The sequence below is a fragment of the Candoia aspera genome, chromosome 2, assembly GCF_035149785.1.
Source record: "Candoia aspera isolate rCanAsp1 chromosome 2, rCanAsp1.hap2, whole genome shotgun sequence".
Classification (NCBI taxonomy): domain Eukaryota; kingdom Metazoa; phylum Chordata; class Lepidosauria; order Squamata; family Boidae; genus Candoia; species Candoia aspera.
Window position 1 is genome coordinate 1957846 of NC_086154.1, and position 27461 is coordinate 1985306.

At 51.7% G+C, this 27461-nt stretch overlaps 2 protein-coding genes across 4 annotated transcripts in view; one reads left to right on the top strand and one right to left on the bottom strand.

Moving 5' to 3' along the window:
- LOC134491916 (zinc finger protein 91-like) overlaps positions 1-27461 on the bottom strand; it is a 485354-nt gene that overhangs the window by 317397 nt on the left and 140496 nt on the right. The window lies entirely within an intron of this gene.
- Positions 8693-15168, top strand: LOC134491989 (H-2 class II histocompatibility antigen, E-S beta chain-like). Its single transcript, XM_063296106.1, has 4 exons — positions 8693-8851; positions 9445-9723; positions 14292-14573; positions 14762-15168. The coding sequence occupies exons 1-4, from the start codon at positions 8728-8730 to the stop codon at positions 15151-15153; spliced, it is 1077 nt and encodes a 358-aa protein (XP_063152176.1). The 5' UTR covers positions 8693-8727; the 3' UTR covers positions 15154-15168.

Sequence of the window (27461 nt, forward strand, 5' to 3'; positions counted from 1 at the left end):
GCACCTGATGAGTATATCCTTGATGCATTTCTTCAGGACATTTCTTCTATGGGCCCAAATTCCCAAATCACTTCCTGCAATTTGATCTTCCCTTGTTCTGCCTAGGTTTCTTATAATTCTGTTTTTCCTTGCTTCTTACTACATAATATAACTATCGCAGACAAAAAAACCCACTTCTCGGCCCTCATGAAGAGTCAGAAAGGCCCAGCTATTTTCTGAGGCTGTGTAGTACCCAGGCTTCATGAAACTGTATTAGAGGAAATGGAGAATGGATCGAGGTGATGTTGAATTAAAAGTGACAACTAAGCATGCTTATGCCTTAGATTTATAATGTTCCCTTTTCTTTGTCCCAAGTAAGGGGCACAGAGGAAAAGGAGAATTAAAACAAGTCAAGTCTTCTGATATCACAAGCAATCAAGCATGACCAGAGGAAAAAGACATAAGGAATTCAGCTGGAACCAAAATAAAAGACTAATGTGGTACAAAAATCCTCCAGCTCAATATGCTGCAGTCCCGGAGTTCTTCTTGACCGACAGGAATTCAGAAGAAAGGAACAAGGTGGGAACTGCTTCTTGTGTGGGGAAAAATCTCAGAAATAAATGAGACTCAAGTCCATGGTGTGGGACCAAGAATAGAGACTACCAATGTGGGTGAAGAAAGCAGGGAGCATTTTTTCATCAGAGGATTCCCTTACCTCCCATTACACCAGAAGAAACTGTGCCGGGAGGGGAATTCCTTCTCATTAAAGGAGCCACAGTGGCCAGAGAAGCCCCGTAAATGACGGTGGAAATGGCCTTTTTTTCCAGGGTCTGAGTACGAATGTTTCTTTTCTGTGATTTTCATCTTCAGCATTATTATTGTATCAGATCTACAGATGACACAAAATTGGGAGTGATAGCAGTTCCCTAAAAGATAAATCACAGAATTCAAAGTAATTAATTTATTTAAAATGTGGTTTGAAAAAAATAAGCTTCCCAAAATATTTACAAGCTAACACCATTCTTGAATGGGACGCAGTGGCGCTGCGGGTTAAACCACTTGCCGATCGGAAGGTCGGCGGTTGAAATCGCATGATGGGGTGAGCTCCTGTTGCTAGTCTCAGCTCCTGCCAACCTAGCAGTTCGAAAACATGCAAATGTGAGTAGATTAATAGGTACCGCTTCGGCGGGCAGGTAACGGCGTTCCGTGTAGTCAGGCCGGCCACATGACCACGGAGGAAGTGTCTACGGACAAGCGCCGGCTCTTCGGCTTTGAAACAGAGATGAGCACCGCCCCCTAGAGTCAGAAACGACTGGACTTAATGTCAAGGGAAACCTTTACCTTTACCTTTAACACCATTCTTACTTTTTCTTTGTGTTGCTTTTTAACAGAACTTTTCCCCCGTATTCTTTCTTGCTCCAGCTATTGTTAAATACCATTTTCTTCCCTTCATCTCCAAATGGATGTGTGGGGACTTTCCCTACATCTCCTATTCTGCTTAGGGCAACATTTCTACTCTATTTTCCTTTGCAGCCTTTTTGTTCCTTTATAATCTTGAGATATTTAGGCAGCCTTAAGTTCTCGGGAACTTTTCTGACCTGTTTTTTAGCTATTCATATTTCCCAAGGAGCACTTTATTTCTTTATTTAATCCAACACGAAAGATGTCTCTCCTCCATTCCTTTATTAAACAAACTTTATTCATACTCAGAATCTGGCTTCCATCTTTTTTTCCCATAGTTTCTTCTTTGCAAAGGATTCCATTTTTCACTCATTGAGATGGGCCTATCCCAGCATTAATTTCACCACTGCTGTGCAATTTCTTTGACTGGATTTCCTCTTTGAATATTTATCTCTTTCTTAGGGATCATCATTTTCTCAGTCCTAACTTCAAACCTCATGTCACAGTTGCTGTGTTGTACAACTTTCGATCAGTGGCTTCTGTCCAATAAGCCACAAGTTGTGCTGCTATGCCCAAAATCTGATATTATTTTCTCTGTTACCAAACTTCTGCACCCTTTTTAAAATGAGCCTTCTATGTTCCCTCCCTTCCGCCACTTTGTTTTGGATGCGGGGGCTACGCTGCCGTTTCCGAAAGTTTTTAAACACATTTTAAAATTGATATATAACAGTCACAGGATCATACAAGCACACATGCACCTAGGATGTGGTGGTTTGGCTTTTCAAGCTGTGGTCCCTAGGCCTTCCCCTCAAATCCCTCTAGCACCTCCTTCGTAGCAGAGGGGAAGGACCTACAGGGGAGAGCCCAGTGAGTATACTCCCACCAACCACGTGACTGCAGGGAAATAGCTCTCTTTGCAGGGGCTTTCTCCGGAGGAAAGGACGGCAGACCTCCTGCCTTCTTGTCAAGAGTTTAGCAAGGCGGCTGACATGAGAATGGCTAAATTCCCTGTCAAGAACCGCTGATTCAGTAAGAAACTTCAAGTCTTTAATACGTACGGAGAGCTGGTGTGGTGTAGTGCCTAAGGTGCTGGGCCTGTGAGTTCTAGTCCTCCCTTGGCCACAAAAACCAGCTGAGTGACTTTGGGCCAGTCCCCTTCCACCTCGCAAGGGAGTTGTGGGGAAAACAGGCAGGAGCGCTAGGTATGTACGCCGCCTTGAGTTGACCATAAAATAAAGGCGGGATAAAAATCTAATAATAAATAAATGTACATCACTGTCAAGCAACTGTATTGGAGTTGACAGTGAAAAGTAGAAAAGGAAAAATAACGACTTACGTGGGATTTATCTCTATGGCAGCTCCCCACGGAGGAACACACAGACACGCGACAAGCGTAGGAACAATTGTAACAAAAATAACAGTTCAGATCATTTCCATCGGAAAGATCCAAATATATAATTTGGCATCTAGCCTTCAGTCCTCCCTAAATTGCTACATTTTTCCTGGATTGCCAATCCCTGGTTCCCTGGGAACGGAGCTGCTGTGGCTTTGCGATAGAGGAGGTCCTCCCACTCTTCCTGTGAATGCAAAGGATAAAAGCAAAATGAAGTAGCCCACTCCTCTCCTAAAGCTCGCCCAAAAGAGGGAGCGGTTTCTGGCTCGGATTGTTTGCTAAGAATGAGATCTTTCAAGGCTTGGATGGTATCTGCCCGCTGTCTAGATGGATAGTTTAACTCTTTTGTGTTCGAACCGCTTGGGACGGGATTTCCCCCCGTTCACCAGTAAGGGGAAATCAATTTTTGAGCAGCAAATTTACCTTGACCGCATGGAATAATATTGTTCAAGTCTTTTCATTACGTCAGGAAAGAGCCAGTTCAGAGAGAATTAACAGTGTCTTCAGTCCAGGCTTTTAAATCGGAGTAGCAATAGCTTTCCATAGAAGCGTAGTAGAGTTTTAGCTGTACTCCAGGCTCATTAAGCTGAAAGTTCTCCGTAAATTGATACATTCCAGATTTAATAATAATATTCTAAACCAAAATGGGACAACCATAGAACAAGGCCAAATCGTGTGTGTCAATATCCCTGTGAATAGATTTCCAGCATGAAGATGTTGACATACAGATTTTTCTAAAGGTCCACTGAAATGTTGAATAAGCATGGAAAAGACCATTTGTGGAATTAGTCTGCGGAGTTAGTCTTCCGTTCTCCAATTGTACCAGTAGGTTAGGAATTTCAGATTTTGGAAATGCATCAGGTCCAGATCATAAGATGCTTTAATCCTTCATGTAAATCAGGAGATGTTAGGAAAGACTGATTAACAATAAACTGGTCTAGAGCACTGATACATTGTCCTGTTCATCTTCTCAGAAAAAAAAAAAAACAATCCACCCTGCAATTTCTAAATTAGAATTTTTCCTGAAATATAAATGTTTTGTGTGAGGAGTGCATTTTACAATTAAATTTGGGCAGAAGGAGAAGCCATGTGCCTGCCAGAATACCGTGTGTGTGTGCGCACGCGTGCCTTCACTGCATTTCAAGAACAGAAGTCAAAAGAAATGGAAGTCAAACTATAAAGCCAGGCAATACTGCCTCCTCCTGACCAGGGAAGGTTTTCCGTTGGGGGACATAGTAGAAGCTGAAACGGAAGAGGCTGGAAAGATGTGGTTGGAGTGATACCTGCAGATTTTTAAAAAAGGCGTGTTGGAAAACCCTTATGAGCCTCCCAATAACACTTACTTGTGGGCACAGAAAGGTCTTTGCAAGAGACGCTACTTTTGTCGTGGCTCAGAGGCCACTGGGAAGCGCAGGGAACGGTCGGGATGCTGCCTTCCCAGCTGGCTATCCCAGTAGAGGTGTCTCCATCCCACCGGAGTCCTTAGGAGTGATGCTTCAGGCGCTCCTCAAGGAACTTTTGGGCTTCTCACGGTCCTCAAAGAGTGCAGCTTTCTAGGAAACCCCCTTTGGGACTCCTGCCTTTGCACGAAGAGGGCAAGCTTTGGGGGCAGAGGGGCTCCTTTGGAGACACTTCTCCTTGGTTGGCATCTCATGCCCAGACCCTGCTTTTCCCCACAGTGCTCTTTCCTCCCGTTCCCCTCATCCGGGCCCATGGAAAAGGCACTTTTCCATCCCTTACAAAGTTGCCCGTATGTCTCTCAGAAGCCGCTCGGGAGCTCCATCTGCAGGTGTGTTTGAATTGGCTGCCTCAATGCGGCAGCAGAGGACTGAGCCCGTGCTCCCCAATTGCTCCCTGGGATGGATGGATGGATGGATGCGTGGATTATTTATGTATTTGTTTGTTTGTTTGTTTGTTTGTTTATTTCCTGCCTTTATTATTTTTAGAAATCACTCAAGGCGGCAAACATACCTCATACTCCTTCCTCCTCCTCTTTTCCCCACAACAACTACCCAGTGAGGTGAGTTGGGCTGAGAGGGGGGGACTGGCCCAAGGTCGCCCAGCCGGCTTTCGTGCCGAAGGCGGGACCGGAACTCACAACCTCCTGAAATTCTGGTCTCTCTGGGACTCTGCTGTTGCTCACTGTAGCCCTTGAGCTTCAAGACCACCAAGAAGCAGGCAACGCAGGACGGGATCTGCCTACCTGGCCCAGATGTCCAGGGGAAGAAAAGGATCTGAACGTGTGAGCAAGGAAATCAAGACTGTGCTGGCTGTGAGAGTTGCCAGCTCAGTGCTAACTGGAGCTTTTGATTAACGCTTTGAGGAATCTAGTGAGAGCTATCCGCCTGGCTGCAGACGAGGACGGGCACATGAGCCGTTGTGCTGGCCAAAGCCAAAGTCGGAAAGCAGAGCAACGAGGCCCCAAAGCCGCGGGCTGCATTCCAGTCTCCTCTGATAACAAGCCTGGAGTGGGGCAGGGGACCTGTCCGCATACATTAGGTGGATTCTGCTTGCGTGATATCTGGCTGAAAGAGCCACAAATATTTTACTGTCCTGGGTATGCCACAAATACGTAGAGGAGAAAAACGAACTGGCTCGTACGTGTTGTGTTTTGTCTGACCGGTCCCAAGAACCTACAACGGCGGACTTGTGCAACTTTTGCTAGGCTGGAGATTGTACTTGTGGGACGCCAAGGCCACGCAACGGAAAATCACTGCGGCCAGGACAAAATCTAAATTTGATCTCGTTGCATCACCGTTAAATCCAATTAAATTTTAGTTAAATTCATTAAAGTTATATGAGTACTCCCCAGTCATCCGTTACATGACCAGCTCTGCTCAGGTTTGGAAAGATGATAAACTCCAGTCCTTTCTCCCCAAAACACTGTTTTTCCTGTTCTGTTCGTTTGTTTATCAATCAATCAGATTTGTCACCGCCCTCTCCTCCGACCGGAGGGACTCTGGGCCATTTACAATGCAGAATAAATACACAATAAAATTCTAATAAAATCCCATTAAAACTAAAACCAAAACAATTTCTTAACTACCCCAGCTCATAAACTCCCGATGGCTATGATCTCTTCAACCATCACGTAGGAGGGGCACTTCAAGGCACCAGCCAACCCCAAGTATGATTATTCTCCTCCCTGCCCCAAGCCCGGTGGCAGAGCCAGGTCTTCAACTTCCTCCGGAAGGCTAAAAGCGATGGGGCTAATCTCACCTCCGGGGGCAAGATGTTCCGAAGGGCGGGTGCTACTGCCGAGAAGGCCCGCCTCCTGGACCCCGCCAGATGGAATTCTCTTATCCACGGGGTCCGCAGCATGCCCTCTCTGCGTGAGCGGGTGGGACAGGCTGATGGAACGGGGAAGAGGTGGTCCCTCAGGTAACCCGGTCCCATGCCATGCAGGGCCTTAAAGGTGATAACCAACACCGTGAATTGGACCCGGAAGCAAAGTGGTATCCAATGCAGCTCGCGTAGCAAAGGTGTTATGAGCGCCCTTCTAGGGGCTCCAAAAATGGCCCACACGGCCGCGTTCTGGACCAGCTGAAGCTTCCGGATACTCTTCAAGGGTAGCCCCGTGTAGAGTGCATTGCAGTAGTCTATATGGGAGAAAGAACTTTTTATTGGAAAGAAAGACATTTACCCTGGTACTCATATGTCCCATTTGTGTCTCTTCTGCACAACCACAGTACCCCTTTAACACAATACATTTTGCAAGGCCAAGTCCTGTAATATTCTGCCCACACTGTATTCTGTTAATATCGTCATTAGCCTGTTGGTGCACATGGATGCACACACAAAAGGGTTTGTAAGCGATACATGGTGGTGGTGTTTATTCATTCAGTCGCTTCCGACTCTTCGTGACTTCATGGACCAGCCCACGCCAGAGCTTTGTCAGTCGTCACCACCCCCAGCTCCCCCAGGGACGAGTCCGTCACCTCCAGAATATCATCTGTCCACCTTGCCCTTGGTCGGCCCCTCTTCCTCTTGCCCCCCACTGTTCCTGAGGGAGGGAGCAAAGGGCGGGGGGGGGGTGTCCACCTGCACCAGGCCAGCCTCATCTCTGGGCATGACAGGCAGGAGATGGGGGAGCGTCCCTCTCCCTCCCCTGTTCCCCTGCAAGTGGGATCCGGAGCGAATGCGGCCTCCTCCAGATCCATGGCCCTTGATGGATCTCCTCTCCTGCGAAAGCCAGCCAGGTCTTGTGGCAAGGAATTCCACAGGCTCATGAGGATGGGCTTTCCAGAAGACTTCAAGCCCTCCTTGGATGGAGGGAGGAAAAAGAGGGCTCAGTGCCCCCCCCACGCATTAATGACCCACCCACTTATTTGAGGGGGCAGCTTAGGGACTGTGCCCCCCTGAGCCGAGGATGGAATGAGGAAAGGAGGGCAGAGATGCCAAGCAGGGGGACTCGCAAGTGGGGGTCTCTGCAGAGGGCAGTCTGGACAGCCAAGCTGTCATGAGTGGCTTGAGTAAGCGAGCCCAGCTGCATGAAAAAGAAGTCAAAATTCTCCCAGACATGAGGAAAAAGGTTTCAGTGCCTTCAGACAAGGAGGGACAGGACCCCCAGCATCCAGGAAAGGAACCCCTTTGCCCAGCTGGGGCACAGACTGTATCCCTCACAGAAGCTCTAATTCGCTTGATCCTCATGAGGACTAGGAGGCTATTCTCTTCTGTTCCTTCTTTAGAAAGTAGCCTTTGGGATGTGCTCTGTCTCCCTTCAGCTACCTCCCATTCCCTTGGCACAGCTAACCCATTTGTGTGTGTGTGTGTGTGTGTGTGTGTTGTTGTTGTTGTTGTTGTTGTTGTTGTTGTTTCCACAGGGTGGATATGAGGAATCTCAGCCTGTTCCTGCCGCCTGGTGCTGCGGAAGTGAAACTCCAGCCCTCCTGCAGTGCCCTGTAGTTTGAAGCCTTTCCAATTGCCGAAATAAGCCCTTAATGAGGCCGAGGGCAGACAAGCAAGACCAGTTGGCTCTTTCACACACCCAAACCAGGTTAATAGACTACAAGGGCCGAGTTCACACGACACCCGACGCGCAAGGAGAGCAGCCGCCTTCCGGCCAAGGAAACAGCCCCAGTCCCAGGATACCCAGCAGCTCAAATGTCTGGCCCGTTTTAGCTGCACAAAGCCGGTCCCGGGACCCCCGTGGCCCCAGATCCCAAGGCCATTTGCTTCCCGTTTGGCCTGGAGAAGCGCCCGGATCGGTCTCCCCAGCTTTTCCAGGCAGGCCCCCCTCTGGCATTGCAGGCGGGGGGAAGAGTCTGGACCCCATTGCTGAGTCTGCCCCCCCCCCAGGCCTGACAGGGGCTGAGGATGCGCCTCCCCCCCCGTCCCCCCTTGCACCGCCTCCAGGCTCAGACCCAGGGGCTGCTCCCACGTGCTCCCTCCTTTCAAACCTCCCACTTCCAGTCTCCCCACGGAGGGACCCCCGACTCAGCTGGAACCGAGGAGAAGCCCCGGACCTCTGGCCCTGCAGGGTCTTGTCCCGGGAAGGACCAGGCCCCCTTCGGAGTCCGGCAGCCCCAGCCTGGGGTTCCCCGGGGCCTTGAGAAGGCTTCAGAGGGCATCTAGTCCACCCCCTCCAGGCGCACAGAGAAAGAGAGAGCCTGGCTGAGAGTTGTGGGGAGGGCAAAGGAAGGGGGGTCCCATCTGGGGCTGGCAGGGACCCCCCCGGAGCTGCAGCCCCCCAAGACCGAAAGGATCCCCCTCGCCCTTTCTCCGCTTCCTTCTCTGCCCCGAACTATCTCCTCCACCGGCCGAATCAGGAGAGACTCTGCCCGGAGACCGATGACGCTGAAGAAGGGAGATTTCCCATTGGTGCTTCCGCTTGTTCTGGGCACTCCCAATTCAAAGTCTCAGAAAAAACGCTCCCTCCCCCATCCGGAGCCTCCGATTCCGCCTCGGGGGCTGGGAGCATCTCCGTCCCCCTCCCCTCTCTATTTGGGATACCCATGTGGGGCAGCCCCATGGGCTCTGCCGGGGTCCCCCTGCTGCTGCTGCTGCTGCTGCTGCTGCTGCTGCTGGTGGGGGCGCTGTGCCGGATCCCCGGAAGCGAAGGGGGGAAGGAGCCCCCCGGTAAGGAGGGGGCTGGGCGGGTCCCCCTGATGCTGGAGGGGGAGGGGAGGAATGGGGTGGGACCCCCAGGAGGGACTTTGGGGGAGGGGCCGAGGGCAAGAGAGGGGGGAGCCTGCAGGAGCCTCGATCTCCGCGGGGTCTCTGCCCCCCCTCCCCACAGCCCCCCAGGAGGACGGAGAGGGACCCCCTTTCGAGACACAGCCGGGGCCCCTCCCTCACCCCCCCCATGGCTGGACCTTCCGGGGCCTCAAGAGTTTGTTGCGTTAAAAGAGGAAGGAGAAGGAAAGCGAAAGGGAAAGCGGGGAACTGTATTGAAGGAAAAGTATTTGTCCTTCAACAGAAACGCGTTTTTCTTTATAAATCTCCCTTTAGAGGCTCTCCCCCAGGGAGCCCCACCAGGAAAGGGGGGGGGCTGAGAAAGGCCCTCCCCCTCCCCCTCCGAGTGGGCCCTCCAGAGGCCATCCATCGGCCTCCCTAGCAGGTCTCCGCCCTCCCCCTCCCCCTCCCCGCGTGGGTCCCTCCTCCAGTCGCGGCCGGGAGCGATGGGCTTGGGACTCCCTCCTGACGGCCTTCCTCCTCCTCCTCCTCCGCAGCCCATTTCTTGTACCAGTCAAAGGCCGAGTGCCGCTTCCTGAACGGGACGCAGCGGGTGCGGTTCCTGCACAGTTACTTCTACGACCGGCAGGAGATTGACCGCTTCGACAGCGACCTCGGGAAGTACGTGGCCGTGACCGCGTTGGGGCAGCCCGATGCCGACTATTGGAACAGCAATAAGGACCTCCTGCAGTACAAGAGGGCCGAAGTGGATCGTTACTGCCGGCACAACTACGGGGTGTACAACCAGGAGGGGATTCATGTGATTGGCCGGAGAGGTGAGTCCGGGAGGGAGGGAGGGGCTTCGGGGGGGATGCAGAAGGGACCCCCCCTTCCTTAATCCATTAAATGCATTGAGATTCTCCCTCATGGAGTTTTCCCGCCTAATCGGGCGAGTTTTAGAGAGCAGCTGCGGAAATTTTGGTTCTTTGTGGGTTGCAGTTTTTTGGGGCTCCGTTTGGGCTACGAAGGGGCATGTTGGGCTATCGAAATTTTGGGCCTCTGGCAGCCCTGCTTTGCTCCTCCTTTATTCTGCGCTCCCAGATCTACGGAATATTCCTCTCCTTCCCGGGATCCAGACTCTCTCCCTGCCCGGAATCAGGGATTCCTTTGATCCCCTCCGGAAAAGGTCCCAAAGATGACTTTTTTGTGGGGGGGGAGAACCCAGCAACGTCTCCCTCCTCCCAAATAGATCCTTAGCGATCGATCGATCGATCGATCGAAGGGCCTCCCAGTCCCCCTTTCCGGCCAGGAAATGTTTGGCCTTTTAGGATAAAAATCCATTTCCAAAGGTCTGAAAAGGGGGATTGGCAAGGCCATTTCTTTCGCCTGTCCTTCTGCCCTTTCTCTGGACATTTTCCTTCTTTTCCTTCTCTATTCTTTCTTCAGACTTACTTGGAGTCCGGCAGCTTCTAAATCCAACAAACAAAGAAACAAACAAATAGAGGAAATGATCTAGAAATCATGCTTCTGATTCCGTGTTTAACCAAGACGCAGACCTCAGTCCTACGGAAGGGTTTAGGGACTTTTCCCCCTGCCTTGAGAAAAAGCTGATTCAAAGCTGAGAAACGTTGTTAGGCCAATCGAAGCCACTATGTCAGCTGAGAGCAGGGCCCACTCCCCCTTGGCACTGAAGGGGTTGCCTAGTCTGGCCATGGAGCGTCTGCAAGAAACCAGCAAGGCTCGGAGAGCACCAAGGACCCCTCCCTTGCTTGGCCAATTTTGGGGGCCCGGGAGAAAAGCCCCCCTTGGAAGCACCTTTTTCGTGACAGACCCAGCTTCCCCTTCAGCCGAATCACTTCCGTCTCATAGCTGGAAAGTTCCTGATTTGGGGGCAGAGTTTAAAGAAACCCATTAAAATCTTGATTCTCTCTCCCAGATTTCTTGCACATGGCCTAAATTAATTTTTGTATTTTGCATTTTTATTTTTATTTATTTATTATTTACATTTTTATTTTTTTATAATATAAATGATATTATAAAATAATATTTTATTTATATTTTATTTTATTTATACTTTACTTTTGGTCTCCCCCCCCCAAATTCCCCCAAAGGACCCCCAGCAAGATCCCCGAGAAGCTCTTCTGTCCATCTGGCTCCGAAAGGGGAATTCGGAACTTGTTAGTCTTCTGAGGGGGGATGAATCTTCCTTGAGAGGACTTGGGCAATTGAGAGAAGTGAACGGCTACCCCTGATGGTTGCTCCTTTGCCCTTTCCTTAAAAAAAGTCTTCCTGTTGATGCTGCCTAAAATTATAGCCACATCACACTTTGCCCCTTTTTCCCCTTAAATTTCATTCTGTTATTTTCCGCTTATTTCTGTGTTTTCTCCAGATCAAGTGGGATTTTGTTCATTTTCCAGAATCTTCTGTCACTGGCTTTTTAGTCCTCTGAAAACCTTCATTGTTTAAGGCAATCATGTCCAACCCAAGGCCCACAGGCAGCTGCAGCCCTCAACAGCTAGTAATGCGGCCCAAAAAAGTCGTAAACTCTTAACATTACCTTGCAATTTTTTTCCTGCCTTGATTGCGTGGTGCTCGAGGGCGGACTGCGTAGGCAGAAACAACGGAACGCTGTGCAGGGGAGGGGGCGGAGCAGTGCTGATGCCACCGTTGCCCGCTGCACACGTCAGCTTGTGGCGACATGGCATGATATATAATATTTCAACCTACCTAGACGTGTTCTGTGACGACGATTACACTTTGCTTATTACACTTTGCTTTGTTTATTTGCCTGCCTAGCAATTTACGATCAATGTGTTATTTCCTAAAAAATGTATTTATTCCTAAATAAATGTATTCCAGCATGGCTTCAACATCGTTTCAACAAAAAACAGAACCCAAAAAAGAAAGGAAAAAAAGAAAAATCGCAGATGAAGGAAGAGTATTCAGTAAAAAATGGACAGTTGAGTACTTTTTTGTCGAGGCAAATACTAAGGCACTGTGCTTAATTTATAGGGAAATGTGTCAGTTTTCAAAGACTACCATTTGAAATGGCATTATACGGAAAAACGTGCTGCCAAATTCAAAGCATATCAAGGAACTTGTCGTAATGACAAATTAGCAGAACTGAAAAAAAGTCTATCGTCTCAACAATTTTCTTTCAAAGAAGTCACAACTCATAAGGACTCTATTGTAAAAGCTAGTTATTTGGTAGCAAATCTGACTGCAAGAAATCAAATCCATTTACCGATGGTGAGTTTCTTAAGCAATGTATGGAAAGCGTGGCAGATATAATTTGTCCTGATTAAAAAAAGCAATTTTTCTAAAATCATTTTATCTCGCCAGACTATAGCCAGGCGAATTGAAGCAACAGGAAAATCTGTCGAGAGAGGTTTGAAGGGTAAAGCTGCTACTTTCAAACTTCATGCTTTGGATGACTGGGGAAGGCAAGGGCAAACCACCCCGCTATAGTCTGCCAAGAAAACGTCGCGGAAGTGGCCTCCCCCCGAGGGTCAGACGTGACTCGGTGCTTGCCGAGGGGACCTTTCCCACATGCTCTGGTGATGGATGGAAGTACCGATGCTCCAGATATGGCTCAACTTGCCACTTTTATTAGAGGCGTTGATAACGAATATCATGTCACTGAAGAAACGGCTTCTTTGGTGCCGTTAAAAGACACAGCTAAACCGCTTGATTTGTACAAAGCAGTAAAAACGATATCAAAGCGATTTTCTTTAACCACTGTCAACGTACCTGGTATATCTACTGATGGCGCCCTGGTGACGGTGGGTGAAAGTGGGGGACCTACAAAATTGATAGAAGAGGATGCAAGTGCCACCGGGCAAGTCACGTTTGATGAAGTATCACTGCCTTCTACATCAAAAAAATTTATGTGTGAAAGCTTTAAAGGTGGATAATTTTTGGTTTGGGGATGTTGATTTGGTATCCAGAGAATTCATGGATGGTTTTCACCCACTGCCTTATTGCCCCTTGTGGCTCTGTGGTGGTGAATGCCACATCCCGTGCGGGGCTTATTTTATTGCCCGCTGACAGAAGGAATGGGGAGTCAAAGGCCTTTTCTGCGTGTAGAAAACTTAATGCTGCTTTCCTTCCTTCTGGCTGAGATGCTCTCTTAGGTCAATTGCAACCTGCAATCGTTCTGGATGTTTCTTTCGGAATCTAACCTGTTTGGTCGATGTGTCTTTTGTGTGCCACACGAAATGCTTTTCTTCCCCGGTCAGCGGCATCGGCTCAATCTCTTGGGCTGGTTAATTGTCGCTCCCAATGGTTCCTCCTCACTTCCTTTGCACTCTTGAGCCCGGCTGGACCTGGTGCTTTTCCGAGTCTGCTTTTTTTTATTGCCACTTTTGTTTCTTGGATAGTTGTAGGTTTGCTTAGTATATGTCCACGTTGGGCATTAGAATCCTTTAATAACCAACCTTCCAAGATATTTCTTCAGGGCAGCTTCATCGATGTCAGCCATGGAATATAATTCTTTTACAAAAGCTGCCAATTCTTCCTTGATTTCTGATCGTTGGTGTAACAATTGATGATCTTGTCTGTGTTTCTTTCTTTTATCGAAGCTGAAAGGCTGGGAAGTTTCCTGGTTTATTCGCATGTTCAAAGTTCTTTTGTTTGCCAATTATTTTCTCTTGGAATTCTTCCATTTCCAGTAAGTTAGCTTCTTGCCATTCTTTCATCGGGTGTCTTTTGGGGTTACGTCTGCGCTCGTATTTTGGCATCTAATTGTTCCTCCCTTTTAGTGTTTTCTCCTCTTTGTTTTGCTGTGAGTGTAACAAACGCCCCCCCCCCCATATACCCTTTCCTTGTTTCCCAAAAGGTGGTGTCAGAGATTCCTGTTTACTTTGGAAAAGAAATGCAATTCCTCCTGGTATTTCTGTAGGATGCAGCCATGAGGTTGCAACGCCATCATTCGTCCCCCCTCTGAAAGGAGGTTTTGCTCCAGAGCACCACGCAAATAATATCGGATTATGCTCCGGGAATGTCCTTGGAGGGTTTTGCCCCTCATGAATAGGGGGCGTTAAAGTCTCGGAGGCCGAACAGGCGTCTCTTCCGGAGTCGGACTGATGCCTGGCCGGGAAGAAGGTCCGGCCTCTCTCGGTTGGGGTTTGCAGTCTCCAAACGTCCATCGGGGCCAGTCCACGTTTCCTGCCTTGAGTCAATTTATCTAAATTCAGACCTGAGAGTCCACTGGTGTCTCCAAAGACAATATTTCACCCTCTTCCAATTATAATTTTTGAAAAAATCTTCTAGAATTAATCTTTGCTTTTATTTAGTAGAGGCCAAGTTTATTATTTTGTCTCCATTCCGTAATTTAAAAATTAAAATCCTTCTTGCTTTTGGCCCTGCTGATTCTCCCACATCCGTCCTTCTGCTTCCCCCCCAGCCAAGCCCACCGTCACCATCTCCCCCACCAAGGCGGACCCCGCATCCCCCAACACCATCCTCCTCTGCACCGCGACGGGCTTTTACCCCCTGGAGATCGACATCCGGTGGCTGAAGAACGGGCGGCCGGAGAAGGAGGGCGTCGCCTTCGGGGAGGAGCTGCAGAACGGAGACTGGACCTACCAGCGCCAGGTGATGCTGGAGACCCGGCCCGAGCGGGGGGACGTCTACGCTTGCCAGGTGGGGCACGCCAGCCTGGAGGCCCCCGTCACCGTCCAGTGGGGTAAGCCCCCCCTGCCCTGCCCTGCCCTCCCTGCCCTCCCGGTCTCGGGACGCCATCCTGCCCGAGAACATGGCACCGCTGGGGCTGGCAAGACCCTCTCTGAGTCCAGAGCCAGAACGGACCCCCTGGAGGAAGCTGGCCCTGACCCTCCTGCTCACGCCGGGCTCCTTCTCCCTCTCCCTCCCCAGAGCCACGTTCCTCCCACTCTGCCAGGAGCAAACTCTGGACGGGGGCCGTGGGGGCCGTGCTGGGGGTGGCCTTCCTGGCTGTGGGGCTCTCCCTCTACCTGAAGAGCAAGAAAGGTGAGTCTTTGGGGCTGGATAAGGAGAGATGGGGAGGGGATCATGTAGGGGAGGCATCTGATCAAGATGGCATAGAAGGTCTTCCTGGACCCCCCAGTCCCAAGGCTGGTGGCCCCACTGAGCCACCACAGATCCTCCGATGGCACCAAACAGCCATAGAAAGAGGGAAATCCTTGGGGGGATCCCTTGAGGGCATGATCCTGAGTAAATCATTGCCCAGATTGATCAGAAATTTCTTTAGAAAGCTTTATTCTTGGACAGGCTGTAAGAGTATATAATGCAACATATTATGGGCTGTCAATTGAGAGTGGGACCCCTAAGTGCTCCAGACCTTTTTCAGTATTGGTTGTCTCTCTCTCTCTTTCTTTTCAGCAACCTCCATCCAACAACCTGCAGGTGAGCACTTTGCATTCCCCTCCAGGAACTAACGGGTTTAATTCTGTCTTCTCCCCAAAAATACCTCTTAAGTAACTGCAGGAGCCTTGAATGATGCTCAAATCCTCCATGCTGGGAATTGGGCTCCTTTAGCTTCTGCAGCAAAACTTTCCAAGATTATCTGGATCCCCCAAATCTTTTTCTGAGACCTTTGGTCACTTTTTCTTCCAGGGGATCCCAAAATGTGATGCAATTAAAACCAAAAACACACAACACTAAAACATTGCCCAAGATGTTTCCCCCTTTTGGGGAAATTTCAAAAGGGAAGGAAAGGACGGGGACCATTCAGGTCACTGGGGGAAGGGGAAAGAGCGCCCCAAATTTGTGGACTGCCCTCCCTTCCCGCCCCCCTTTGCCATTTCACATAAGTTCTGGTAAGTTGCACCAGGCTCCGTCCTTCCCTGCCACCCCCATAGTAGCACCACCTTCTTGGTTAACACGGTATTGAATATCTGGTGGGGGGGGGAGGCCTCCTCTCTTGATTCACTCCCAAATTAAGCCAATTAGGGAAAAATTCCAGGTCTGCAGCATCACGCTGGAGCCTCCCTTTGCAGCCCCTCGGCTGACCTCGGACCCCCTTCGAGTCCCAGGAGATGAGAGGGGGAGAAATCCCTGGTCCTTCGCAGCCTTTTCCTCCCTGCAAGGGGCGGATTCTCCCTCCATCCGGTCCCTGCCCATCAACCACCCCCTGCAGGGTGGGCCTTCCTTGTGGGAGCTGAATGGGAAGGGGAGGGGAAGCCCACCCCATGTTTTTTCTGCAGACTCTCCAAAAAGATCTTCCCTATATTTAATTGAAGGTTTTACCATATATTCTAATTTTCTCCCATATCACTTTTTTTTACAGCACTCATGAGTTAATCCTGCTATCGCTTCCTGCTGTCAGATGCAAAAGGATTTTTTTTCAGGAGCTGATTAATTTCTGCCTCTTTTGCAACCCTTGAAGGGTGGAAGTTCGAGGCGGTGGGTTGGGGAGAGGAGGAGAATCGCAGCCTGGACCTTCCCCTGCCGAGACCCACCAGCTTCCTTCCACGCTTCTCTTTCTTTTGCGGGAGGGGAAGTGAGAGGGGAGTAGAGGCCATCTAGTCTGTCCCCGGGAACTCTTGGCCTGCCTTTCTCTCCAGACCCCCCAACCTCTCCTGCTCAGCACAGACCCCAATTCAGGGCAATGGCTGCAACCATCCACCCCACAGCCCCTTAACCCAAAATCCATCTGGCGCTTATTCCAGCCCACTGGATCCGGAGAGATCCCAGATGCTCTGCATACTGAGATCCCCCCTTTCTGATAAGTGATCTTGCGGATCAACCGCTGTCTGCCCAGCAGAGCCCAACCTCTTTTCCCGTCCTTGGATCCCCCCTCGTTTCTCAGCTTTGAATCCACAGGAATTCATGTTGCAGTTCTCCTCTGAGTTAATTTCCTTTGCTTTTATTTGCTATAAATCAATAAACTTTAGACTGCAGGAAAACCCTGGAATGATGTGAGTTGATGCTGTCTGAATGGTGTCATCTCAGCTCCACCTTCTCTCCAGGTCAGAAGCCATTTGATTAAAGCCAGTTTGGTCTATTGGTTAAGGTGCTGGGCTAGAAACCAGGAGTCTGTGAGTTCTAATCTCACCTTAGGCACAAAAGCCGGCTGGGTGACCTTGGGCCAGTCCCTCTCTCTCAGCCCAGCCCACCTCACAAGGTTGCTGTTGGGGGGGAAATAGGAGGAGGAAGGAGTATTTGGTATGCTCGCCGCCTTGAGTTATTTATAAAAATAATAAAGGTGGTATAAAAATTTTTAAAAATTCCCTCCATCCCTGTATTTCCGACCTTATGTTTGCTCCCCTCCAAGAGGGATGTGGAGGGTCTGCAATCCCCCCCCCCACAGATCAGAGGCTTCTCCCAAACCCAGCGGGGAGGAGTTGGAGGGTTGCAGGCTCAGGGGCCCCGTGCAGAAGGTCCCCTTCCTCGGATGGACCACTTGATGGAGGGGAGGTGAAGAGGGGTCCAGGGGCCACTTTCTCAGTAGGGGGTCAGGAGGGGAACCCCTGAAGGATTTGGGTTGGGACTGGACTTTGGAACTGGTTTGGGTGGGATCTGGACCAAGGAAGGGGTCAGCAGGGAGGGGGACCAACCTGAGGATGATCCTGAACTGTTCAGGGAGCTAAAACAGGAAAGGGATTGTGAAGCGCCGCAAAGATGGCAGGAGATGCCGTGTCCTTCTGGGGATGTCCGTGCAGCGTCTTTTAAATGCGTTTGGGTGTGGTCTGTCCTTGCGTACCAGGAGGTGTGGACGATGGCTGTGTGTCCATGCCTTGTTTCCTAAGTCTCCAGGTTTGCAGAAAATCCTTCAGGGTCCCCTCAGGGTGGTCTATTTTATTGTACTTTGTTTCTCCCAAGGACTGTGATGACTGATATTTGGGGGGCTCAGTGGGGAGGCGGAGAGGCCTCCTCGTCTCAGGTCCTTCCCGCGAGCCGCGGGGAATCCGACTGTCCTGGCCGCCCCAGGACAGGACAGTCGGATCAACCCTGCCAATCAACCCAGCAGCAAACAAGAGCCCAATCAAGGAACTCCCAAGGAGAGAGCACCAACACAAGCTGGACAGTAAGTCAACAAAGAGCAAGGCCCACTCCCTCTTTGCGCTGAGATGTTGCCTAGCCTGGCAATGAAACACCTGCAAGAAAACTACAAGGCTCAGGGAGCACCAAGGACGCCAGTGTTCAGCCCTGAGCTACCAATTTTCGCTTTGAGAAATACAAAACTCTTTATGATCAGAGCATTCGAGAATGGCAGGGCTGGATGGGACTTCAAAGGTCCTCTGGTCCAGTGCAGGCATCCCTGACCGATGCTCATCCAACCCCTGTTTCAGCGCTTTCAGGAAGGGGGGTCCACCTCCCCCAAGACCGCAGATGCGTGTTAAGGCCACGCGCAGATGCAGCCAAAGGAAATGGTACTTTATTTTACCTTCTGGAACCGGGAGGAGTGTGGTACAGGCCTCGCTGTCTTTACCTTGCTGCCCCCTTCTCCCTACGGGGTACTGATCCAGGGAAGCCTTAAGTCATTAGGGAGAATACAAGCAAAGGGAATCGTAGAAACACTGACCGAGGAACCTCCTGGAAAGATTTAGTGGTCAAGAGACAGCAGTCAGGAACAAGGCTAGATCACTTTATTTTATTTATTTATTTGTCATGTTTAGCCACCGCCCATCTCTCCCAGAAGAGGGACTCTGGGCGGTTGACAATAAAAGACTTTAAACAATGGACGCTTGTGAGTAGGTAGAGATCACCGTTAGCGGAGCTCCATCTGAGAAACCAAACTCATCGCTGGTGGGGGAAAGTTCCAGTAATGCCGAGGAGCCCTGGAATACCCATGGAAAGGCAGGGAAGGACATTCCAAAGGAAAGGAGGAAGAAGGAAGGAAATATGGAAGTAGATTTGTCCTTTGCTAAAGCCGAAGGTGGCTTCAGAAGGTGGTCGTAGATGCCTCTCTCCAGGTAGCACACCGGCTGCGTCCCGTTCAGGAAGTGGCACTCGGACTTCTCCTGGTGCAAGAAATGGGCTGCGAGGAGGAGGAGGAGGAGGAAGGCCGTCGGGAGGGAGTCCGGGGCGCATCGCTCCCAGCCGCGACTGGAGGAGGGACCCACTCGGGAAGGGGGAGGGGCGGAGACCTCTCTTGCCCTCGGCCCCTTCCCCAAAGTCCCTCCTGGGGGTCCCAGCCTCTTTCCTCCCCCCCGCCCCCCAGCATCAGGAGGACCCTCCCAGCCCCCTCCCCCCGCCCAGCCCCCTCCTTACCGGGGGGCTCCTTCCCCCCTTCGCTTCCGGGGACCCGGCACAGCGCCCCCACCAGCAGCAGCAGCAGCAGGGGGACCCCGGCAGAGCCCATGAGGCTGCCCCACATGGGTATCCCAAATAGAGAGGGGAGGGGGACGGAGATGCTCCCAGCCCCCGAGGCGGAATCGGAGGCTCCGGATGGGGGAGGGAGAGGTTTTTCTGAGACTTTGAAGTTGGGAGTGCCCAGAAAGGCAGAAGCACCAATGGGAATTCTCGCTTCTGCAGCGTCATCGGTCTCCGGGCAGAGTCTCTCCTGATTCGCCCGGTGGAGGAGATAGTTCGGAGCAGAGAAGGAAGCGGAGAAAGGGGGAGGGGGATCCTTTCGGTCTTGGGGGGCTGCAGCTCCGGGGGGGTCCCTGCCGGCCCCAGATGGGACCCCCCTTCCTTTGCCCTCCCCACAACTCTCAGCCAGGCTCTCTCTTTTTCTGTGCGCCTGGAGGGGGTGGACTAGATGCCCTCTGAAGCCTTCTCAAGGCCCCAGAGAACCTCAGGCTGGGACTGCGGGACTCCGAAGGGGGCCTGGTCCTTCCCTGGACAAGACCCAGCAAGGCCAGAGGTCAGGGGCTTCTCCTCGGTTCCAGCTCAGTCGGGAGTCCCTCCGTGGGGAGGCTGGAATTGGGGGCTTAAAGGGAGGGAGCACCCGGGAATAGACCCTGAGTCTGAGCCTGAAGGCGGTGCAGGGGGTGATGGTGGGGGGAGGCGCATCCTCAGCCCCAGTCAGGCCTGGGGGGGGGGGGGCAGAGGCAGCCCTGGGGTCCAGACACTTCCCCCTCCCACCCCCCCAATGCCAGATGGGGGCCTGGCTTGGAAAGCTGGGGAGACCGATCTGGGCACTTCTCCAGGCCAAACAGGAAGCAAATGGCCTTGGGATCTGGGGGCCGTGGGGGTCCCGGGACCGGCTTTGTGCAGCTAAAACGGGCCTGACATTTGAGCTGCTCAGTATCCTGGGACTGGGGCCATTTCCTTGGCCGGAAGGCGACTGCTCTGCTTGCATATCAGGTGTTGCATGAACTCGGCCCTTGCAGTCTATTAACCTGGTTTGGGTGTGTGAAAGAGCCAGCTGTTCTTGCTTGTCTGCCTTTGGCCTCATTAAGGGGTTATCTGGGCAATTAAAAAGGCTTCAAACTACAGGGCGCTGCAGGAGGGCTGGAGTTTCACTTCCGCAGCACCAGGCAGCAGGAACAGGCTGAGATTCCTCACATCCACCCCGTGGAAAACAACAACAACAACACACACACACACACACACATGGGTTGGCTGTGTGAAGGGAATTGGTCCGTTGCAGCCTGGGGGCTTCTTCCGGAGCCTTCCGACCCTTCGGGGAGGGTCTGCGTGGGGCGGATCGAGAGGAGGAGGAGACGCTCTTTTCCCCTCCCCCAAAGGCTTCCCTGGGCAGTTGGGGGGCCACCAGGAGAGCAGAGGGCTGGGCTGGGTGGGCCAGGGTGGGACCCCGCAGGGAAGGGTGTGGCGGGCAGAAGGAACAACCTCGAGGAATGGGAGGAAGAGCCACCACCAAGACAGAGGTCAGATAAAAGAAATCCGAGTCCGGGCCAGAAAGGTAACCTGAGAAAGTGTGGGTTCTAAGCCTGACAATTCCAGGGAGCTTCCACCATTAAGCCTGAGTGGGGTTGTGTTGCCGCAGGTAGAGTGAGTTCCTTTGCGATTTGGGGGTCCCCTTGGAGTTAGGGTGCCTTAGTCATTTCTCGACTGGACTACTGCAATGCGCTCTATGTGGGGCTGCCTTGAAGAGCACCCAGAAGCTGCAGCCGGTCCAGAGTGCAGCATCTCAGGACTGGGGGTGTGCCTCGAGGCACCCATGCAATGCCTGTCCTGTGAAAGCTGCACCGGGTGCCGCTTCTGGCCACAATTCAAGCCGCTAGTGTTCACCCTTGGAGCTGTGGGTGGGTCGGGGCCTGGGTGTCCGTGGGACCGCCATTTCCCAGCAACGCTTGCCCCCCAATGAGGTCTAGTGGGGGGCTTGCTAGGGTCCCCGCAATTAGAGACGGGCTCCTTTGGGGGCCATGCAAGTGCCCCCTTTCAGTCATTGCCCCCTCTCTGGGGGTAGACTCCCCCCATGTCAGCCCGGCCCCTTCTCCTTTTTTTGGGAAGCGATAAAACGTGTCTGTTCCACCAGGTCAGGGAGGCTGGATTGCCGTAACTGCCTCTGGGTCACGCGATCGGGTTTCCCTCAAGTATTCCGACGGTTTTCCTTGCCAGTCCCAGCTCCACAGGAAGATTTCCAGTTGCTATTGGTGAACTTACCCTGTGGCTTTAATCCCAGTTAGGCATTTGGGATTAGACACCACTCAAAGCTGGCAGATGTGAGCCTCCTCTCCGCCCTGTGCGTAAGTCAAGAAACATCCCTGGCGACAGTGTGCGGCCTTCTGCCAGTTTTCCATGCACACTTTCCTGGAGCTGGGGCAACGGAAGAGAAGACTGCCACCCCCTCTGCAGAGAAACCAACTCCCTTGGAGTCTTCCCCAAAGTACAGCATCAGTTCCTGTGGGGAGGGACACAAGGATATTCCGTCCCTAGGGAGGGGGCTGCCTTTGGGGTCTTCTGAACTGGAGACCGGTTGACTGCCCTTTCATGATGCTGCCCGACCAGAAGTAGGGAGGGCAGCTTTTGATCTGAGAATAGATGCCCACTTTTTGCTTTGCAGTTGGGTGGGAAAGTTGCGATGCAGGAACTCTTCCCCAGCCCTCGGAGGTCTTGAATTGAGAACTTCCAAAGGAAGAATAGGATGAAGTCACTACCAGTTGTTTTGTGTTATTTAATCTTAATCTTTGTTTCTTAAGAAGGAAAAGCAATAATCTAAGTCTCATGAACTCAATGGGGAATAGTCTAGCAAAGAAACAAACTCTAACAGGTACGAAAGAAGAAGTCTAACAAAGATTTTGACAGAGGATACAGAGAGGAGGTAAAGAATCTTGGAGAAGCCAATTAATTCTATTAGAATTAACTGATTAGCTAATTGAGTTGATCCTTGGTGCACACTCAGCTATTGCGTTGATGGTCTAGTAAAATATACTTCTCCCTCTCCCTCTCTCAAGGGGGCAGCCGACGAGGAGGAAGAGCTTTACTTCTTGGAAGTTGCTGATGCTGCCTCTAAGGAGCTGGCGGGAAATGCCAGCCACCTGCCCTGAAAAGCGCCAGCGGGCAGGTGGAGGAGGATGGGCACAAAGATGCTATGGTGAGTGCTGATTGCCCCACTTTAACGGTGGAAGTGAAATTGCGCTCCCGCACTAAGTCTATGGAAGTCTGGGCTGTAGTTGACTCTGGGTGTTCCAGGTGTCTCATCCTCCCTGATCTGGTTGCTGCTTTGGACTTGCCTAGCTTTCCCCTCCAGCAGCCTTTGATCTTTACCCAATTGGATGGGTCACTGGTGGGGGGGGGGCTGCAACCCATTTCACTGGAACTGTCGCAATGCAAATGGGCAGCCACCGAGAGACTTTAAAATTTATAGTGGCTCCTGTTGGCAATCCCTTGGTAATTCTGGGGATTCCCTGGTTGACCTGTTGAAACCCATATATAAATTGGGAACACAGGACTGTGACTTTTAAAGATGGGTTTTACCAAGCTCCTGTGTCATGATCCCGTTGCAAGGCACAAAGAGCCTCACAACGTGGTTCATGATCATCAGAAAAGAGAGAAAGGAGATGATTAAATCAACCTTCAAACTAATCACTCAAAGCACCCACACCCGTGGACTCATATGCAGCTGAATAGAAGGACTTCAGATAAGCAGCGATAACCTGCACCTGGTGCCCTGGAGGACACACCTGAACCAAGAGGATAAAGACAGCAACCGGGAAAACACCCACACAGCCATCAAGGAACCCATCAAGGGGAATGGGGACAATGGAGGGTGGAGGAGCACGGGACCCTGCAAGAGGGGTATAAAAAGGACACCTCACCACCGCATCCCTGTTCCCATTTTTCTCTCTGTCAGTACCATTTCAATAAACTGGAAATCCTTAATCCCTATTAAGTGAGTCTGTGTCTTATTCGGAACGAGGCTGACCCTGACATCCTGCAGTGGAGAGAGCTTCACGAGCAGGGGTTGGAAGGGCAGTGATCACCATGCCACACCCTACCTTGGCACTTAGAAGACTTGCCCGATCGATACCAAGACTTTGCGCACATCTTTGGGGAAGTGGAAGCCGATCAGCTGCCCCCCCATCAGAAAACTGACTGTGCAATAGAGTTGGTGCCCAACGTGCTACTGCCCAAGCCAAAAATTTATCCAATGACTCAGAAGGAGCTTGAAGCATTACGGGACTTTATTGACAAAAATCTGTCAAGGGGGTTTATCGAAACTGCAAATTCCCCAGTGGGGGCCCCTGTCCTATTTCGGGAAAAGAAAGATGGCACGCTTCATCTCTGTACAGACTATCGGGGGTTAAATTCCATCTCAATTTGCAATAAGTACCCTCTGCCCCTCATAAAGGACATGTTGGCCCATTTATCAAAGGGTAAAATCTTCTCCAAGCTAGATCTTCACGAAGCCTACTTTTGCATTCGCATAAAAGAGGGAGATGAGTGGAAAACTGCTTTTAATTGCCCACTAGGCTCATTTTAATACAAAGTCCTCCCTTTTGGGTTGGCAGGGGCACCCGGAGTCTTCATGCAATTGATTAATGATGTACTATATGATCATTTGTTTAAAGGAGTTCTGGTTTACTTAGATGATGTCCTCATTTACACTGAAACCGAGGAGGAACACGAACGCCTCCTCAAACAGGTGTTAAGCAAGCTTTGACATGCCAAACTGTATGCCAAGCTTTCCAAATGTGAGTTTCACAAAACACAACTCAACTATCTGGGTTATAGGGTATCTGATAAAGGCATTGAAATGGACCCTGCAAAAATTCAGGCAATTTTAAGCTGGGAACGTCCCTGAACCCGGAGGCAGCTGCAAAGTTTCCTTGGGTTCAGTAATTACTACCGCCAATTTATCCAGGGGTTCGCTGAGATTGCTTTGCCCCTCACTGATTTACTCCGTACCAAGGGCTTGGGGGAGACACGCAAAGTAAAAAACCCTGGGGCAATGCTGAATTGGACGCCTGAATGCCAGGCAGCATTTGAGGAGTTAAAAACCCTCTTCACTGCTGAGCCTATTCTACAACACCCCGATCCTGAACGCCCCTTTGTGGTCCAAGTTGATGCTTCTGACTTTTCAGTTGGGGCTATATTGTTGCAGAAAGATTCTGAAAATCACTTAAAACCCTGCGCTTATTTGTCCAGAAAAATTTCTGAAACCAAATGCCGATGGCATGTTTCGGAGAAGGAGGCTTTTGCTGTAAAAGCCGCTCTAGAGACTTGGCGTCACCTCCTGGAAGGTGCCAAATGCCCTTTTGAGGTTTGGACCAATCACAGGAATTTGGAGGCCCTGCACACATCTCAGTCCTAATCTGCTGGGCTCACTTTTACAGTCGCTTTGACTTCCAGTTAAAATTTATCCCAGGAAAGAAAAACTTTCTGGCCGATGCGTTGTCACGTTTGCCTCAGGGCATGGACCAGGTGGAAGATGTGGTTGGGACTGTCCTCACTGAACCACAACTGGGCTTGGTTGTTGTCACTCGGAGCCAGACCTGTGCGCAGGCAGCCCCGCCCCCAGCCCAGTCTGGGAAGCGGAAAGTGCAAGTTCCTTGTCAATTGCAGAAGGACTCTCTCCAGGCACTGAAATCTCACACTTGGTTGCTAGCTAATAGAGACAAAGTTGCTTTTGAAAACGGTCTGGCATGGGTGGAACACCGCCTTTATGTGCCTGAAACTTTAAGGGCTGATGTTTTGCAACGTTCCCATGATGACAAACTTGCTGGACACTTTGGGTTCGTTAAGACTTTGCATTTGGTTTGCTGTCAATTTTGGTGGCCCACCTTAAGACGTGATGTCAAAGTCTATGTGGCTTCCTGTCCTGTTTGTGCAATGTCAAAGCGAAAGGGTGGGAAACCGCAGGGTGTCATGCGCTGCCTACCTCTGAATAACATTCAGACGCTGGTTTGCAAAGCAGGTTCTGGTTTATTTCAGGTTAGGTACAACGTTGGTAGAAAAAAGCTGAGAGTGACAGGAGCGCGCCGGTGCGGGGTTTAAATACCCCGCGCCGGTCAGCGCCCCCTCGCTCACGGTCACGTCACCCCCCTTTGTCCCATGCGTTGCCCTGCCATTGGTTGAGGGTTTCCAGGATCGCCCATCCTCAGGTTTCCATTCTTCTGCTGATTGCTTTCAGCTGGGCGATCCCCGTTGTATTGTCGCTGATGGCTTGGGTGGCTCCGTGATTAGTTTAGCTATTGTCTGTTAGCCGTTAGTCGTTGTGGGTTGATGGCTACTTAACTTGTGCCCCTTCACTTATTTCCTTGTCATTGTCATGAGTGCCATTGCGCTGATGACTTTAGCTCAACGGCACTCATGACATACTGCCCCCTTTCCGAATAGTGTTCTCCCTCGGGTTTCTGGGTTTTCCCCGTGGAGCTGTCAAAGCGCCACATTTTTTTTTTTTTTTTTTTTTTTCAAAGTTCCCGCCGGAGTAGTTGTCGCCCCTCCCTTTGCTCCTCCCTCTACCACGTGCCTTCCCAGGGTGTGTCCATGGTGCGCATGCTCGGGTTCTGACCTGGCGTGCGCATGCTCCAACCACACCCTGTTTGTTTGGCTCAGTTCGGCGAGGCGAGAGGCGTGGCTGGTCGGGTGCTGCTCAGCTCCAGGTAGGGCCCTTCTTTTCTTATTTAGAGTGCGTCGCCTTTGTTGTGTCTCCTGGGCGTTGCCCCCAGGTTGCCCTGTTGACTTGCTTGCCACTCCCCCGCGGCCGGGGGGGCGGGGGGAGGGTGCTGGCGATCGTTTGTCACCACCCCGTGGGCCCGGGGCGGGGGGAGTGAGTCCCGGGGGGGGGAAGGTCCACCCAAGTCGCGGGCTTGGGGGGGGCCCTTTCCCTTGGGGCACGGGAGGCGGGGGGGGGCCTGCGGGGGGGGGGTTGGATTTGCTGACCTTGGTTGCGGTTTGTCGGGGTATGCCCGGTGAAATGCTCTGGTCAGGTCAGGCGCGTTAACGTTGTGCGCCGCCACCCATTCCGGGTGGGGGAAGTGTTTCCACCTGACCAGATAGTGTAGAGTTCCTCGTTGCTTGCGGGAGTCGAGGATGTCCCTGATCTCGAAGTGGTGTTGCCCGTCGATCATTAGCGGTGCGGGCTGTGTCGTGCTTGGGTGCCATCGGGAGGTGGTTGCCGGTTTTAGGAGGCTGGTATGGAACACCGGGTGGAGTCTCCGGAGGTTGTGTGGCAGGTCCAGGCGTATTGCTACCGGGTTCACTATTTGCGTGACTCGGAACGGCCCGATGTACTTAGGCCCCAGTTTTTTCGAGGGTTGGGTTGACTTTAGGAACTTGGTGGAGAGATAGGCCATATCTCCCGCCTGGAACGGCGGTTGTTGGCGCCGGTGCTTGTCGGCCTGCTCTTTGTAAGCAGCCTGTGCCTCCTTTAGCGCCGCCGTGATTACTGGCCATGCTTCCGCGATCTTCCGTCCCCAGTCGCTGGCGTCCACCTGGGGTTCCGGGGGTTGAGGTAGCTCCGGTATGGGGACAAAGTCGCGCCCCGAGACTACTTCGAACGGGGTTTTCCCCGTGCTCGTGTGGACGGCGTTGTTGTATGCGACTTCGGCGAACGGGAGCAGTTCAGCCCAGTCGTCTTGGTGGTAGTTCGTATATGATCGTATAAATTGCTCTAAGGTGGCATTAAGAACCTCAGTGGCTCCGTCCGTCTGCGGATGCCAAGCCGTAGATAGGGCCTGTTGGGTCCCCGTCAGCTTCAGGAAGGCCCGCCAGAATTTGGAGGTGAACTGTGTGCCCCTGTCGGTCACCACACGTGCGGGACATCCGTGTAGCCTGTACACGTGGATGAGGAAGAGTTTGGCTAGTTGTTGTGAGGATGGGACCGACGTGCAGGGGATGAAGTGGGCCTGCTTTGAGAAGTAGTCCTTCACCACCCAAATGGCCGTTTTCTTCTGGCTGGGTGGGAGGTCCACTATAAAATCCATAGAGATTTCCTCCCATGGGCGGGAGGGTTCTGCCACTCGTTGCAATAGCCCCGCGGGTTTGCCTGGTGCCCGTTTGGCCCTAGCGCACGTTGGGCAGGACGCCACGTAGGTTTTTACGTCTCGCCTGAGCGCGGGCCACCAGAATTGGCGCCGTGTTAGGTGTAGGGTCTTGAGGAACCCAAAGTGTCCCGCTTGCTTGGCGTCGTGTGACCTATGCAAGATCGCCTGGCGTTGCGAGTCCGGGACGTAGATTCTGCCTTCCCCCCATGCCAGGTCTTGCGCCATCGTTACCTTGTCGGGGTTTGCCAGGAACC